General features: G+C 37.3%; 1 protein-coding gene across 4 annotated transcripts in view; it reads right to left on the bottom strand.

The window, feature by feature from the left end:
- Positions 1-13,622, bottom strand: part of FAM13B (family with sequence similarity 13 member B) — a 44,602-nt gene that overhangs the window by 24,020 nt on the left and 6,960 nt on the right. For all 4 annotated transcript variants that reach the window (XM_053990921.1, XM_053990922.1, XM_053990923.1 and 1 more), the window contains exons 2-7: positions 9,933-10,099; positions 8,784-8,974; positions 8,124-8,336; positions 5,898-6,075; positions 5,136-5,280; positions 2,927-3,084 (exon numbers count right to left, since the gene is read on the bottom strand). In XM_053990921.1, the coding sequence (XP_053846896.1) occupies positions 2,927-3,084; positions 5,136-5,280; positions 5,898-6,075; positions 8,124-8,336; positions 8,784-8,940 (851 nt within the window). In that variant the 5' untranslated portion in view covers positions 8,941-8,974; positions 9,933-10,099. The remainder of the gene's footprint in view (positions 1-2,926; positions 3,085-5,135; positions 5,281-5,897; positions 6,076-8,123; positions 8,337-8,783; positions 8,975-9,932; positions 10,100-13,622) is intronic.

Below are 13,622 nucleotides of genomic sequence, written 5' to 3' on the forward strand. Positions count from 1 at the left end.
AACCACATTTAATCTCACGTAATTTTAAAAGTTAAAGCCTTACTTGCAATCATACCAAAATTACATTTTCTTTTCATATATTTACCTGTGCAGCAGAACTTTGCAGGCCATTCTGATTATTTTTGCTATCCCAAAAGAGCACTTCATGTAAAAATGCTTCATCTGGAAGGCAGCAAAGCGTGCTGTGGGCTGCTGGCTGTGCATGCTGCTGGCTGTGCTCCGGGGGCTGCCTGCGAGCGGCACCTCTGGAGTGCTGCACTAAACCCTGCAGTCTAAATAGAAATCGACTGCAACATGAGGTCACTCCTGACAATAAGCTGCCCAATCAACACTTGAAAGCTCTCCTAACGTGTTGTTTACAAGATTTTCCAGGATGGAAGGAAGAAGAAGTATTTGGATGCTAAAAACAGCACTACATTAAAATAAGAATGTATTCTTTAGCAATTTAGGCAGCTCTTCTAGTCAGTCAGCTATACCATGGATTTTGTCTGCCTTGGCAGGTGTTAATATTATCACTTCTCTCTGATCAGAGCTGATTAAATAACAAAAGGGTTAACAAAAATATCACAGAAGCAGCAAGGATGTTGCCTTTGTCACTGCATTTAGTAGAAACAAACAAACTGTTTATACAATTTACTGCCTGTCATATCTCATATTTTTACACATATAATTTAGAAAACTCCAAAACCAAAGAGATTTTATATTAGGCTTCTGACTGACAACATTTGAGATGAACTGCCCAATTAAAGCAAATACTGCTTGGCAAGGCTCAGGAATGAAAAATTTGGAATAATGACAGAGAAAGATTCTAAAATACTTATTTCAACAGCATGTCTTAAAATTCAGCTGCAATGCTGAGTCAGTAATTCTTTACTCCAAAAGTCAGGACAGAAGAAGGGAAAAAGCTGTGGGGAAAAGACTTCTGGTAAAGGAGAACAGATTTCCTTTACGTGCTCAACACCAACCTGTGAGCAACAAATGTTCCCTGCTGGGTAATGGGCTCAAAGATCACTCCACAGGTTTATTAGAAATACCATTTTCAAGCAGTCACTAAACCAAAGTGCATTAATGATTATCCACATTCTCACAAGATCTCTAACTCAAAGTCAAATTAACACCATGCAGTGCAGGAAGGTCATAGGTTTCAGCAAGAACAAACAGAATGAGTAGAGAAAAAAGAGAGTGAGCAAAATTAGAAGCAAGTTATAGTCCAAATAACAAGGAAGAAGGTCAGATGCCCCATTGTACAAATCAAGATAAGCAATCTCTTTTAGTACTCTTAATAGAGAGACCAAAATACATGGATATTTGGTTCCTAAAATCTGACAACAGCAAAAAGGAAACAAAACCCCAGCTTAAAGAACTACAAGAATCATGTTTAAGATCTACTTCTCCTCCTCCTTCCCGTATAAGCTGCCACAGGCTCTACACCAGGACAAAGATAAATAATCCAAATAAACCTGCATTAAGATTTGCTTTTGTAAGTTTTTTTTTTTTTTTTACATCAAGAAACTAAGACGGAAAAAAGGCCACTAAATGCGTACATAAAAGCCATCAGGTTTGGGAAAATATTTACAGTATTTATAGTTGTTAAAAGTTTAATAAAGAGCTCTTTCTCATTCACTTTACTTCTTTTTTCCTGTTTCCAGCAGGGAAAAAGAAGTCAAAATTCTCCTTCTTCTAAAGAGTTCCTCCAGTCAAAATTCTCCTTCTTCTAAAGAGTTCCTCCTTATCCTTCCCCACAAATTATTTAAAATGCCAACCATAATTAATGCCTATTCATTTTTAATTAACCTTAAACATCAAGTCAAAATGTTTGTCTCTTCAGGCTATCCAATTTAAGATCTCAAACATGTTGAGTTTGTCCCTACTGCTCTGTTTAAACATTCCAGAAGCAACCTAATACCTGTGAATAGTTATACTGCAACTTTTTTTAAATTTAATTCAAACTAAAAATAAGAAGCTGTATTAGTGATAAAGATAATAAACTATTAAAATATAATTTCAATTACAAAACAGTATCATGATTCTATCATTATTTTACAGCTTCTTGCCATGAAGCAGAATGAAGCATGCAGCCAGTAGCTGAACAGATTCCAACCAAAAATCCACATTCTTGAAACTATCCATTCTTAAGCAGTAACTTATTTGTTACTGTATTACTATATTTGTGGTTTTCCCTGCATTTCTTCTGCTTTTAGTCACATTTTTATTATAGATTCCTCCTCACTCATCACTACAAGTTCTTACATGCAATGCCCATACCAAACACATGCTGCAGAGGGGAAGAGGTAAAATTCACCATCTGTAGAATGTAAACTCTAAGTACAAGTAAAGCAGACTTAACAATAAAACCTTGCATACTACAACAAGCAAAATATAAATCTGTGTATTAAGCAAGCACCAATAAACTCTCAAATGAAAGTACGATTTTATGTTTACACACTCTTTTATGAGAATTGCTCTTAAAGCTGGGTCACCCTCCAACATTCCTGCCTATATCGCATTTTGCAACTTCCAAACCTGCCCACAGCTCTCCAGCACCACGTGACAAGAAGCAGCCCCAGGATTTCCCATTGGAAGGATGATACACAACAGGTTTGGATCTACCAGTATGCAGATTCTTTTTATTTCTGCTGTAAAATTTACTGTTTAAATACCACTTTACAGTTTAACTAAAATATGCTCTTTTTAACTTTCCCTGCATAAATCCCCATAGTTAATCTGATCTGATCATACAGGCATTCCTCTGCTCAATTTAGGAACAGTTATTTTAACCCACATTTTACTATTATAAGAACTGCACTTCTAAAGCTCCAGTTTGTAGACACCAACACTTATCTCAGAAGTCTGGCAGTTTCTCTCTCTGACAGAATAAATTACAATTCAAACTTTAAATCCAAACTCCAAGGCAGAACCAAGTTACCTTGTTGACGCTGTAACATTCCTGGAATCTGAGAGACTTCCTGTCATATCTAGATGCACCACAGCTGGCCTTTCAACAGGTTTCTCTGAGCTGTCTTCTGGAAGTTCTTCCGACTGCTCAAGCTTTACATCTTCCTCTTCTTCCAAGAGATCATTGATCTAAAAAAAAATTTAATCAAAGTTAAGGGATTGAAAAGTTCCTTTCAAGAGGTCCAGGTAATTAAAAGAGCATGAAAGGTATGAAAGTAACATGAAAAAGGAGAATACTTTTCAATTTTAGGAAAAAACGGGCACACTAGACTTGCTTCTATGTAAAACTGTAAATTCTACACCATTAAAAATCTCCTCTTGAACACCAGACAAAAACTGAAAAGCACGAAGCACCTCTGATGCCATAAATGAACACAAGCAGAATGAAGAAACAATAAAATCCCAACCACGCTGAAATAATGAACTACAGAACCTTTCTTCTTCTATGTCAAACTGACAATTCTCCTCTATTCCACAAGTAGCCTTATTCATGTATCAGAAGCATTTTCAAACCCTCCTAGGGAAGGCAATACAGAAGTCTATGAACCCAAACTTCAAAGCTCGGAATGAACACTTACAAAGTTTCTGTGCCCTTGTCTATTTTTGTTTCTTTGTTTCCAAAAACAGATGTTTTTGCTGAAGCAGAGAAATACAACCAATTTAAAAAGCAAAACAATATAGCCAAGTGGTAACTCAAGGCAGTTAACTTCATTTTTTAAAAAGCAACTATGTGTAAAACATGAAAAGGTAAAGAGAAAAAAGTGATTGACTCCCAAGCTGCCTCTGTGATTGATTACTGATTTCCCAATCTTGCAAACCCAAAAATTAAAGCAGCAGCCTCAAGAAAATATGCTTTATAGTATCTGTCACCAGTGTAAAACAAAAACGCTAAATTAAGAAAAATTGAAACTTCAGAAGTTTAAGATTACACAGAAGACAGAGAGAAGATATTTGTTAGTTTTTAAAAGGGGTGCAACGTGTTATATGGCACCACATTCCAGACAAGAAATGTATTTATCCCTGAGTTTCCTCTGTAATTGCAAGAGGATGTGCCAGTGAAGCAAAGGCAAGCCCACCCACACACTGGGGCAGCTGCCAGCGGGGCTGTGCCCTGCAGGGACAGCAGCCCTTCTGTCCCCACCGCACTGGCCTGACAGAAGTGCACTGTTGACATCTGGTGGAGACACCAAGAAATTAAAGGGACACCCCACCAGCCCTCCAACTAAGAGAAAAAACCAAACAAAACCACACACCAAACAGATTTTGTATTTAGGAAACACTTTTGCTGAAACATATAACAAGGCACAGCCAAGGCAGTAATTTCAAAGCATGAGAGCACAGAGCAGCTCTGGTTTGCAGAGCAGTTACCCCAACTCAGTGCCAGCCTCCAGCTGCAGCAGTCACAGCCCAGCTTTGCTCAGCAGCTCCCTGCATGCAGCAGGGCTGTGGCAGCTCTCAGTGCCAGACAGATTCCTGCATGGAGCTTTGCAGAGCAGCAGTGTTTGCTCCAGGAGCTCTCACAGCAGACACTGCTCACTCCAGAACCTGCTGCCCAGCCTGGCACACCAGACCAACACCTACTGCAGGGAAGAGGAAGCAGCCAACTGCTCCAGTACTTGCCTTACCTGTCTTGCTAGAGGAGGGGTTTGTAAGATCGGCTGTAAAATTCAGCACTCTTTCTTACCTACCTTAGCAACCAATTATTTTTCCCCTTTTTCCTCTTTACAGAAAATACATCATTTTCAAGTCTTAGAATCAGAAGCAGAATTCAAAAACTTTGGCACAGGAAAGCACCACTGATAACATCATCAAGTGGAGTGCGAGACCCTGCATGTTCCTGTAAGACACACCTAGAAATACTCTTGACCAAGACCAACAACAGAGTCATTCTTCATTCCTAAATTGGTAATTAGAAAGCTGTTTATAATAGTTTCTGTGTTGGGCAAGATATCACTCTTGATTTAGTTCCTATGTATTTTTCTACATAGCACAGCTATACTTACTACAAAAGCAAGAATTTCACAAGCATTAAGAAAATTAAGAAAATGCCAGGTTTTGTTAGTTTGCAAGAAACATCTAAGTCATACTAAAGAAACTGTATTTCACTAAATCTTTCATGAACATAAATGTGTATAAGAGACAGGTAAGTGGTAACATATAGCCATTCAAAATAGTCTTACCTGCTCAGTTATTGAGCTTAAATCATTAGTAGATGAAAAATCTTCCTCTTCATTTTCAAAAAACTCATAGTAGTTCTCCAGAAGTCCCGCCATTATTCTGCTAACTATTTCCTGTTCTTTCAGATCCTCCACATCTGTGTAAATGCTAAAGATTTCAACACTGTTTTAGTTTAAAAAATCTAAATGCAACATTTCCCCAAAGAACACCTCTGAATGTCTTCTAAGTGCTACACTTCACACCATTATCCCCTACCCATTCTGAACACACAGAACTTTAAGCATGCCTTCACACTACTGCCTTATAAAGCTTTATACTATTTTATATTTAAAAATAAATTAGCAACTATTTAGTCAATTAACTTTTCATGAAGAATATTTAAAAGTCAAATATTTTCCTGTGCAGAGGAAACAACAATATAAGCTGGTACTTTACCAGCCTTCTCCCAGAACTGTTTTCTTGCTACAAATAGTAGCCTTATATATTATTACTAAAATAATTGAGCCTCCGAATAAATACTGTAATGCAACAATCAAAACAGTGGTTTCTCATGCTATAGCTCAGAGACAAGCTGCTGTTTAAATCTTAGCAAAAATTGTAAAACGAAACTGGAGTGAGAGAGTGGGTGGGAACAGAAAAAGATTCTGCCTGAAACATATTGTGTACTTTGTTACTGTTTCTCAGGGACCAGGAACGACTTTAAACTACAGAGAGACACTCAAATTCCCACAGAAACAGTGAATTAACTTTTATAATTAACTTACTGAAAAACATCCGGGCCAAAGACTGCAGCTAAAGAACTTGCTGACCAAATTTCTTCATGATGCGATGCTACGTTAGCTAAAAATTTACACAGAAACTTTAACAAACTGTAATTGACAGGTGGAAGCTGCTGCAAGAGGAACCTCAACTTTCTTCCAAATTCATCTTCATTATTATAATCTGAAAAAGTAATAAAAGTATTTTAGTCACAAAGAAGGTATCTTTTCATACTTGATAGTGATCAGCTTTTTGCCTGACAATTACTTATTTCTGAAAAGACAACTGATTTGATCAAACCGCAACCTAAAATGCAGAAACTGACTTGCATTTTTGCTCAATATTATCGACCACATTCTCTTCTGCGCGTTTTCCCCAATTAATGCCCACTCAAATTCCTGATTTCAGAGGGCAAACGCTGTATGCTTTTGTTTTACCGTTGTTACATAACATTTGCTTCACAGAAGAGCTCTAGAGACAGCAACAGCTCCAGATAGTGAGTTAACTACCATCTACTTAAATTTTTCTGGCAGACAAGCTGCTTTGACACCTTTTCCTTTACAAGCATCCCATTCTCACCACTCTACCTGCTTTTATAATACTTAACTGATAAATCCAAGCTATCTCAATGTAATAATCATCTTCACATGTGCTTAGCTCGAAGCTTGCTGATTCAATTTCAGATCTGAGAAAGGGTCACCATAAAATCTCCTCATTTTCACCCCATTTAACTATACTCTTCATCAAAATATGTCCCCATAAATCTTATTTGTTACATCATCAGCCTTAAAGGCAGGAAGGTTCAAAGAATTTACAGCTGTTTGTACCTAACTGAGAAACTTCATATACAGAAAATGTCAGGAAAGCAAAATGGGAGAAAATTTGATACAAAGAGGCCTCCCTTTCTTTCTCAGACACTTGAAAACTCTTCTAAGATCAGTTAGAGAGGGAAAAGCATGTTTGAAGATGATGAACCATCTTTGCCTCTCTAGATGAGAGAGCAGAGACATCCTTGTCTTTAATATCAAAGCAAAGAGTGAGTAAATTCCCTGTTGAGCAAGTACAGGAACACCAAGCGGGATCTGCAGGATTTCATTTGCTCAGACACAGTCAACACCTACAGCAGCTGAATACAGGCAACCAAGCACAGAAAATGGTTGTCTAAACACATAATATGTTAAAATGAACATTTCATTGACAATTCTTACTCTAGAAATGCATTTTGGAAGCAGAACAGCTTTAAAAAGTACTTTAAATAGGTAGACTTTTATAAGAAAGGGACCACAGCAAGGTGATAATCAGACCACTCTGAACATACACATCTCCATGTTTTGTCTAACCAATCCATCCTGAAACTTAAGTTCTAAACAACCAGAGACCCAAAGGCAGAACGTTCTTACCCCTGACTGAAGTCCTCTGGCACTAAAGCAGGGATAGCACTTGTGGGACTGGCCACGTGCACTGGGATGGCCACATTCACACCTCAATTAGCCAAATCACCTGTCTTTGAGGAACCACCAGCCTGCAATGAGCTCCTAGGGAGGCACACAGGACACACCTTGGTATCCTGAGGACTAAGCCTGACCTAATGATATGGAAGAAGTGCTGAAGAGGGAGAAAACCAGAACTAACACACGGGTCAACAATTACTACCACCTTCTGCAGGTCTTTAAGCAATTCCTATGCCTCAAATGCAGCTGATGATGTAATTCTGAAAACTGAGATATGTCTATCAGACAGGCAAAACCCAATTAGAGAAAATCAGAAGTCTCATTTTAGCATCTGAAAACACTGTTTAAGGGTTTATGTGGTTTGATTTCCTTGTTACAGATAACTTTAAAAAAGACAGTAAAGACAATAAGCTAAAAGTTTAAGTGAAGTTTCTCTATATATTTAACAAAAGCAAACTAAATGGGGACTTGCATGCTAGAAACAATCCATATGTAAACCTATCCACAGTGATCTATTCAAAGATGGGAGGAAAAAACAATTTTCACATTAGATTTTACAGTCATAGAAGAGAATTCTGCTGTCACACCAAGTGAATATACTTCAGTCCCATTTCCAGTCCTGACAGATAACATTGCAACCAAAGTGCACAGCAGTACTATCACTATTATTATTACACAGAGCACCAAAGACACCTTAGTGGCACTACAAATCTCAATTCAATACTGGGTTTTACTCTTAAAATCATAAAATAAAAACACTGAATCAAAAAGAGTTATTACCTTGAGAAAGTTGCATCAAATGTATGTGCAAACTGCCTGGAATAACTGGCTCTGGAAGTTCTTGAAGAAAAAATCTAAGAAGGCTAATAGCTGAGGGTACATCTGCTTCTTTAACCAGGTCCACATCTTCTCCATTATCATATCGTTGCCGGAGCCACTCCACTGTCTCAGCATTCCCATTGACTTGGAAAAGTCCTTCTTGTTCCAGACCCCCTGAGTCAGAAAAAAAAATTGCAGAAATAAACTTTTAGCTCTGGTATGGACAAATATATCAGAAAAAATACTGATAATCAGCTATGCACAATTCCCATACTGACTGAAACATTTTCTGGATAACAGTTTTGCACGACTTCCAGCAGTTCTCTTCCCAACACACACATTCTTGTGCCCAGTAACAATAAAATAACAAGGGAAATGTTAGCAGTACCTAAACCACAGCATTTCCTATGAGGTGCCCTGCAGAGCTGACTACATTACTGTTGGCTAGAAAACAGTGATACACATAACAGAAGGAGCAAAGAAAGGAAGTAGCCCAAACAACCAAATCACATTCAGTTGAATAATTAACTTCAGAAAACAAGTACTCTTCAAACCACACAATCTAGTCTGTAAGAATAACAGTGAAATACATTATTTTAAATACAGCAAGGTGATACATACCATGTTCCTCAATATAGTCCACGACATGGCGGACTATGAATGGAACCTCATTGTCTGGTTGCCCTTCTTGCTGCAGCTCATCAAGTGGAATTCCAAATATTTTGTTAGCAAGAACAGAGTTGCAGTTACTCAAGGAAGGGGAGGAGCTCTTCCTCATATCTTTTTGCAGCCAAAAATCAAAGCTGTCTTTTCTGTCAATAGGAGAAATTAAAACCAAAAGGCCCACTTCAATGTATGTTTTTGAAAGTATTAATCTGTAACATAAAGTGTTTTAATTTCCTAATGCAAATACTCTCTAGTCTGTCTCCATCCATTCACTGCTTTAATGGACAGTTCTGTAATGACTCCAAACACAGCTAACTCAATAAATTACTATCATTGTGGTGTTCTGTTCAACCCTCAACAGAGGACTGAGAAGAACACATATAGCAGCAAGGAAAATGCAGAAAATTCTAGTTACCACATTTCTAATTAAGTTCTAAGGTATTTTGGTAGATTCCTCAGTACTTTTTCTGACAGTATTTAGTAGTCAGGCTTTCAGAACTCAATACAAAAGCATCTCAACAGGAAATGAAACCAGTGGATCACACCAAACCAAAAGCCGAAGTTTCAATTATATGAAATTATTAAGCATTTTGTGATATTCAACTGCACTGTAATAATTTTAAAGTATACTTGGCATTTTCTGGTGTACATAATAAAGCTTTCAACACCTGCATCAAATTAAAATTTTTACTGAACAGAAAACCCCCAAAGCTAGTTTCTAGATGTTCAGTGATACCATTCTATCATGCAGAAGCTCAAGCTTCACTTGCAAGTCTTTGCTTGATAAAGGATCTAGATAGATAACAAGGGCAGTGTAAATCAGTCAGGCTGTAATCCTGTCAAAACCAAAATATTTCTTCTAGCAAAGAAAAAACTGGCCTTTCAAAATAAATAATAAAAAGAAAACATACTTGCTTAAATGCAAGCAGTCACTTTGACAGAAGCTGGCACACAGAACATGAAGTATATGCTGTTAGTCAAAGCACTGCAACCAAACTAAAATTCTATGTTTACCAAGAGGTAAATTCTAATAGATTAGACATTCTAAAATTCACACTTGCTTTTCTTTTTTTTTTCCCCAGCAAAACAAGTTAAGAAACCCACCTCAGAGTACTTAAACAGCCGAGTTTGAAAAACGCTTTCTGCGCCAGCTGCCCTCACTGACCAAGCATTCTTTTGTCATTTATGGTTGTTTAAGATTATGGCAAAAGATCAGCCTGTAGTTCCTCATTGAAGAATAGCAGAACTCGATCAGTACTTCAGCAGTTAATCTGAAAATAAGGAAAATATTATTAGATCATAAAGTTTTCAACAGTTTTAAACTCAGACAGGAATCCAAACATCACGTTACAGGAATTCTTGTCAAATCAGTTTCTTGTTCTGAACAAGAAAGCATAAAGACCACATTAGCACAGCTTATGAGAGAGCCCCCCAAAGAGCAAATCCCTCTTTTCACTTATGAGTTAAACAAAGCTGAAGTGAAAGTTAGCATGGGACATCTAAGTCTCAACAACTATGAAATAATTTGCAGACTCATTCAATCCTCTTCCAAAGAATCGATGAGGGCTAAGTAGGTTACACGGAGTGTTTTAAAGTACCTACCATACTAAAATATTGAATGGCTATGAAATTTTTAGAAGGATCTCAGGCACTGGTCTAATACAACATATTTAAACAGCAAGACCCAAACCAAAATCCTAACTAAGGAACCTTTACAGTCAGTTTTTGATGGTACTGATCATATTTTCCAGGAAGTTGACTACATGTCCTAACTGCCAGTCAAAGTCCAAGTGATCATCAAGTCTGGATACAGGAAGCAATTTCCCCCATGTCAGATTCCATAGAACCACCCACATTTTTGCCACCTTTTATTTAGAATCTAAATTATCTGGACATTTTTCATGTCCTCAGCTCTCAAAATAGCTACAAACCACAGGAAATCACCTTTATGATTTTCTGTGGTATTAAAAATTCAAATTTCAGCTTCACAGCACAGTGGAGCCAATGTAATGCCCAGAATTAGTCCACGGGTCACCTAAGCCCCTTGATCTCCCCCAGTACCTGCTCTAAATAAACTCAAGCAACTGTGACTGGGGAAAACAAGCTTGTGACATACACATAACCACAACATTCATCACCAAAACTAGATAATAAAGAGGCTTTCCACAGCTTCAAAAAATTCACTGCAACCTCGTTTCATAACTGGAGATTGATATGACAGCCTGGAGACAAGTACCTTCCCTCCCTTTGCTCTCTCACACCAGCTCCTGATTCTGTTCCACATCAGGACAAATAAACTTTATCTTCACTTGCAAATTCCTGACAACCAAGCCCTCTGGTTTCAGTACCCAAAATGCCAGACCATTCATTAGCCTATCACAACAAGAGCCCAGAGTACTCTCAGTAGTTTGAATAAAGCAGTTTTCCTGCTCCCAACCCTCCCCAAACTGCCTCCATGTGCTAAGGGAGTTGGTCATAAGCTCTACATAAGACTGCTTCCACCTCCTCAGCATTTTCTTGCATTGAGACCTAGAGAGAAAAATATTTCAAGCTTAAAAGTATTTAAATTGTCTATTGCCTTGTATTACACACAGGTTGTAAATCTGTTAAGTCTCACACAAGTGAATCCTGGTCTAAGATCAGGACTCCAGGTGAGCTGACAACAGAAAATGAAGGGTTATATTCTACTCAACGGGTTTTACTTTTTTTTTTTTTTTTTTACCCTAGCATATTCAAATCTGTTACTGCAAATTCTTGGTTACTAAAAGATCCCACCAGATTCCAACAATGAAGAAGCAGTTGCAATTCATGAACCCCGTACAATTTGTGGAGCCCTTGTACAGCCATTTTTCTTATTGTTCTGGCATTTTAAGTGAAAGTTCACATAATCTTTGCATGTAAGTAGAGTTCAGTCAACCCCAATATAGCAAATTTTAAAATATGAAGTTGCACACTGTCTATTTTCTCAAGCTCTACCAAAGTCAGCTTATCCACAATGAACCAGAAAACCTCACACTGGCCAGCTGTGGGGTTAAGGGCAGCTGGGAGAAAACCTTTGATGGATCTGCCACAATGCTTCAGGCTGACTTGCTAAAACCAACAAACCAACCTTCAAAACAAACATCACCTAATAAAAAGACCAAATTTAAAGTAACCACTTCTTTATAATTCCACACCAAATGAACAATCTTGCAGCCCAGCTTTCTCAGCAGAGGCAACTTTGTGCTCAGTTCACTGACATGAAAGCTCAGCCACTTTTGCCAGGTGCAGCAGATGAACAGGCTGCCTGAATATTAATTTCATTCAAGAGGCATGAAAAAAAAAAAAATACAGACTTCTATTTTAACTGGCTTGGCAACATAAGAATGAAGTTGAAACAGCCTTGTTGTCTCATTGTTAGAGCAAAACCGGATTTACAACCCAGGTTTATACTTTGAAGAAAGCTTTATATGGCTTAGTATCACCTAGATAAATTAGTGAAAGCCTCATTTTCACCCTCTCAGACACACACACACTTTTACACACATTTCAATATATCATTATACATGAAAAACTATTTTCAGAGCATTTCCGTCTTTCCCTTTTAGTTCAGGTTTTGGTATCTTCACAGGCTGTGATACAATTAATCTGACATTTACCAAATCTAGAAAGAGCTAGAAACTCTGAAACTTATTCAACTTTCGGCAAGTTTGATTTCCTGCTATTTCCAACATTGTAAAAAACTGTTAATAATTAACCATTTTATCTCCACTTTTTATATGGATCAGAAGCTTTCCCACTTGCCCTCCCTTGACTCAGGAAGTGCAGCACGTCACTGCAGACACACATGAGAACTAGGACAGGATGTGTAACCTTCAGGATCATTTCCAGAGTCTTTTACAAATTCTAAGCAATGCTGGTTTTTAATACTTTTTTTTGCCCCAATCAAACAACTAAGGAAACAGGAACTAACCCACTTAGTCAACTCTTTCTTTTGCCCATATTATCCTGATCCTTTTGAGCACATGCTTCCCCCTCACAATTTCACAACCTAAATGCTTCACAAGTTCTATCAAGAAAAACACAAAAAAAATAGCAACTAAAAAAAAATAAATAAATAAAACCCAAAAAACCCACAAAAGAAAACTCCCTAGCTTGAGTTTAATTATAAACATTCTGGTTGCATTTTTTTCAATCTACTTCCCCTTCTTGTTACTACAAATATTTAAAAACATCCTTAAGCTACAATCATGCTCTACAAAACATAAATGCAGGAAAGCAAAAATACACCTTATTATAACCACGTATTACACCACAATTTTACAAGAGACTGAAAAAAAGTTACTATGTCCTTCGCAATATGTTGAGCCCAACATCTTAAATGGGGGTAAAATACATAGTTTTGTTTTATATTGTGGATTTCAGTGCTCTCTGGTGTTATTTAAAAAATTTTGATTTGCCTTTTTTTATTAAGGCAAGTTCTTCATAGAGTCTGCTGGGAAAACAGCACCATAAGCTTTATTTTGCCATCATAATAGCATTCACTTATCTTGGCAACTTGAGAAGTATTTACACCCACACATGAAATGCCACTAAAAACCCCACAGAATACATGGCTAACTGTTAATATTTGAGGAACACACATGAAAATTTAGACTTATATTTAGTTCAGCTTTTACATTAATGACTGAAGTACAAATAATATATGGGCATCATTTTAAATTAAAGTCCTCAGGGTTCCACCACCTTTCCTTAAAACAAAGGAATGAAGCAACAAGTAAAAATAAACAAAGAAAGGCTGCAAACTGAAACTAT

The sequence above is a fragment of the Vidua macroura genome, chromosome 15, assembly GCF_024509145.1.
Source record: "Vidua macroura isolate BioBank_ID:100142 chromosome 15, ASM2450914v1, whole genome shotgun sequence".
In the NCBI taxonomy this organism is placed as follows: Eukaryota; Metazoa; Chordata; class Aves; order Passeriformes; family Viduidae; genus Vidua; species Vidua macroura.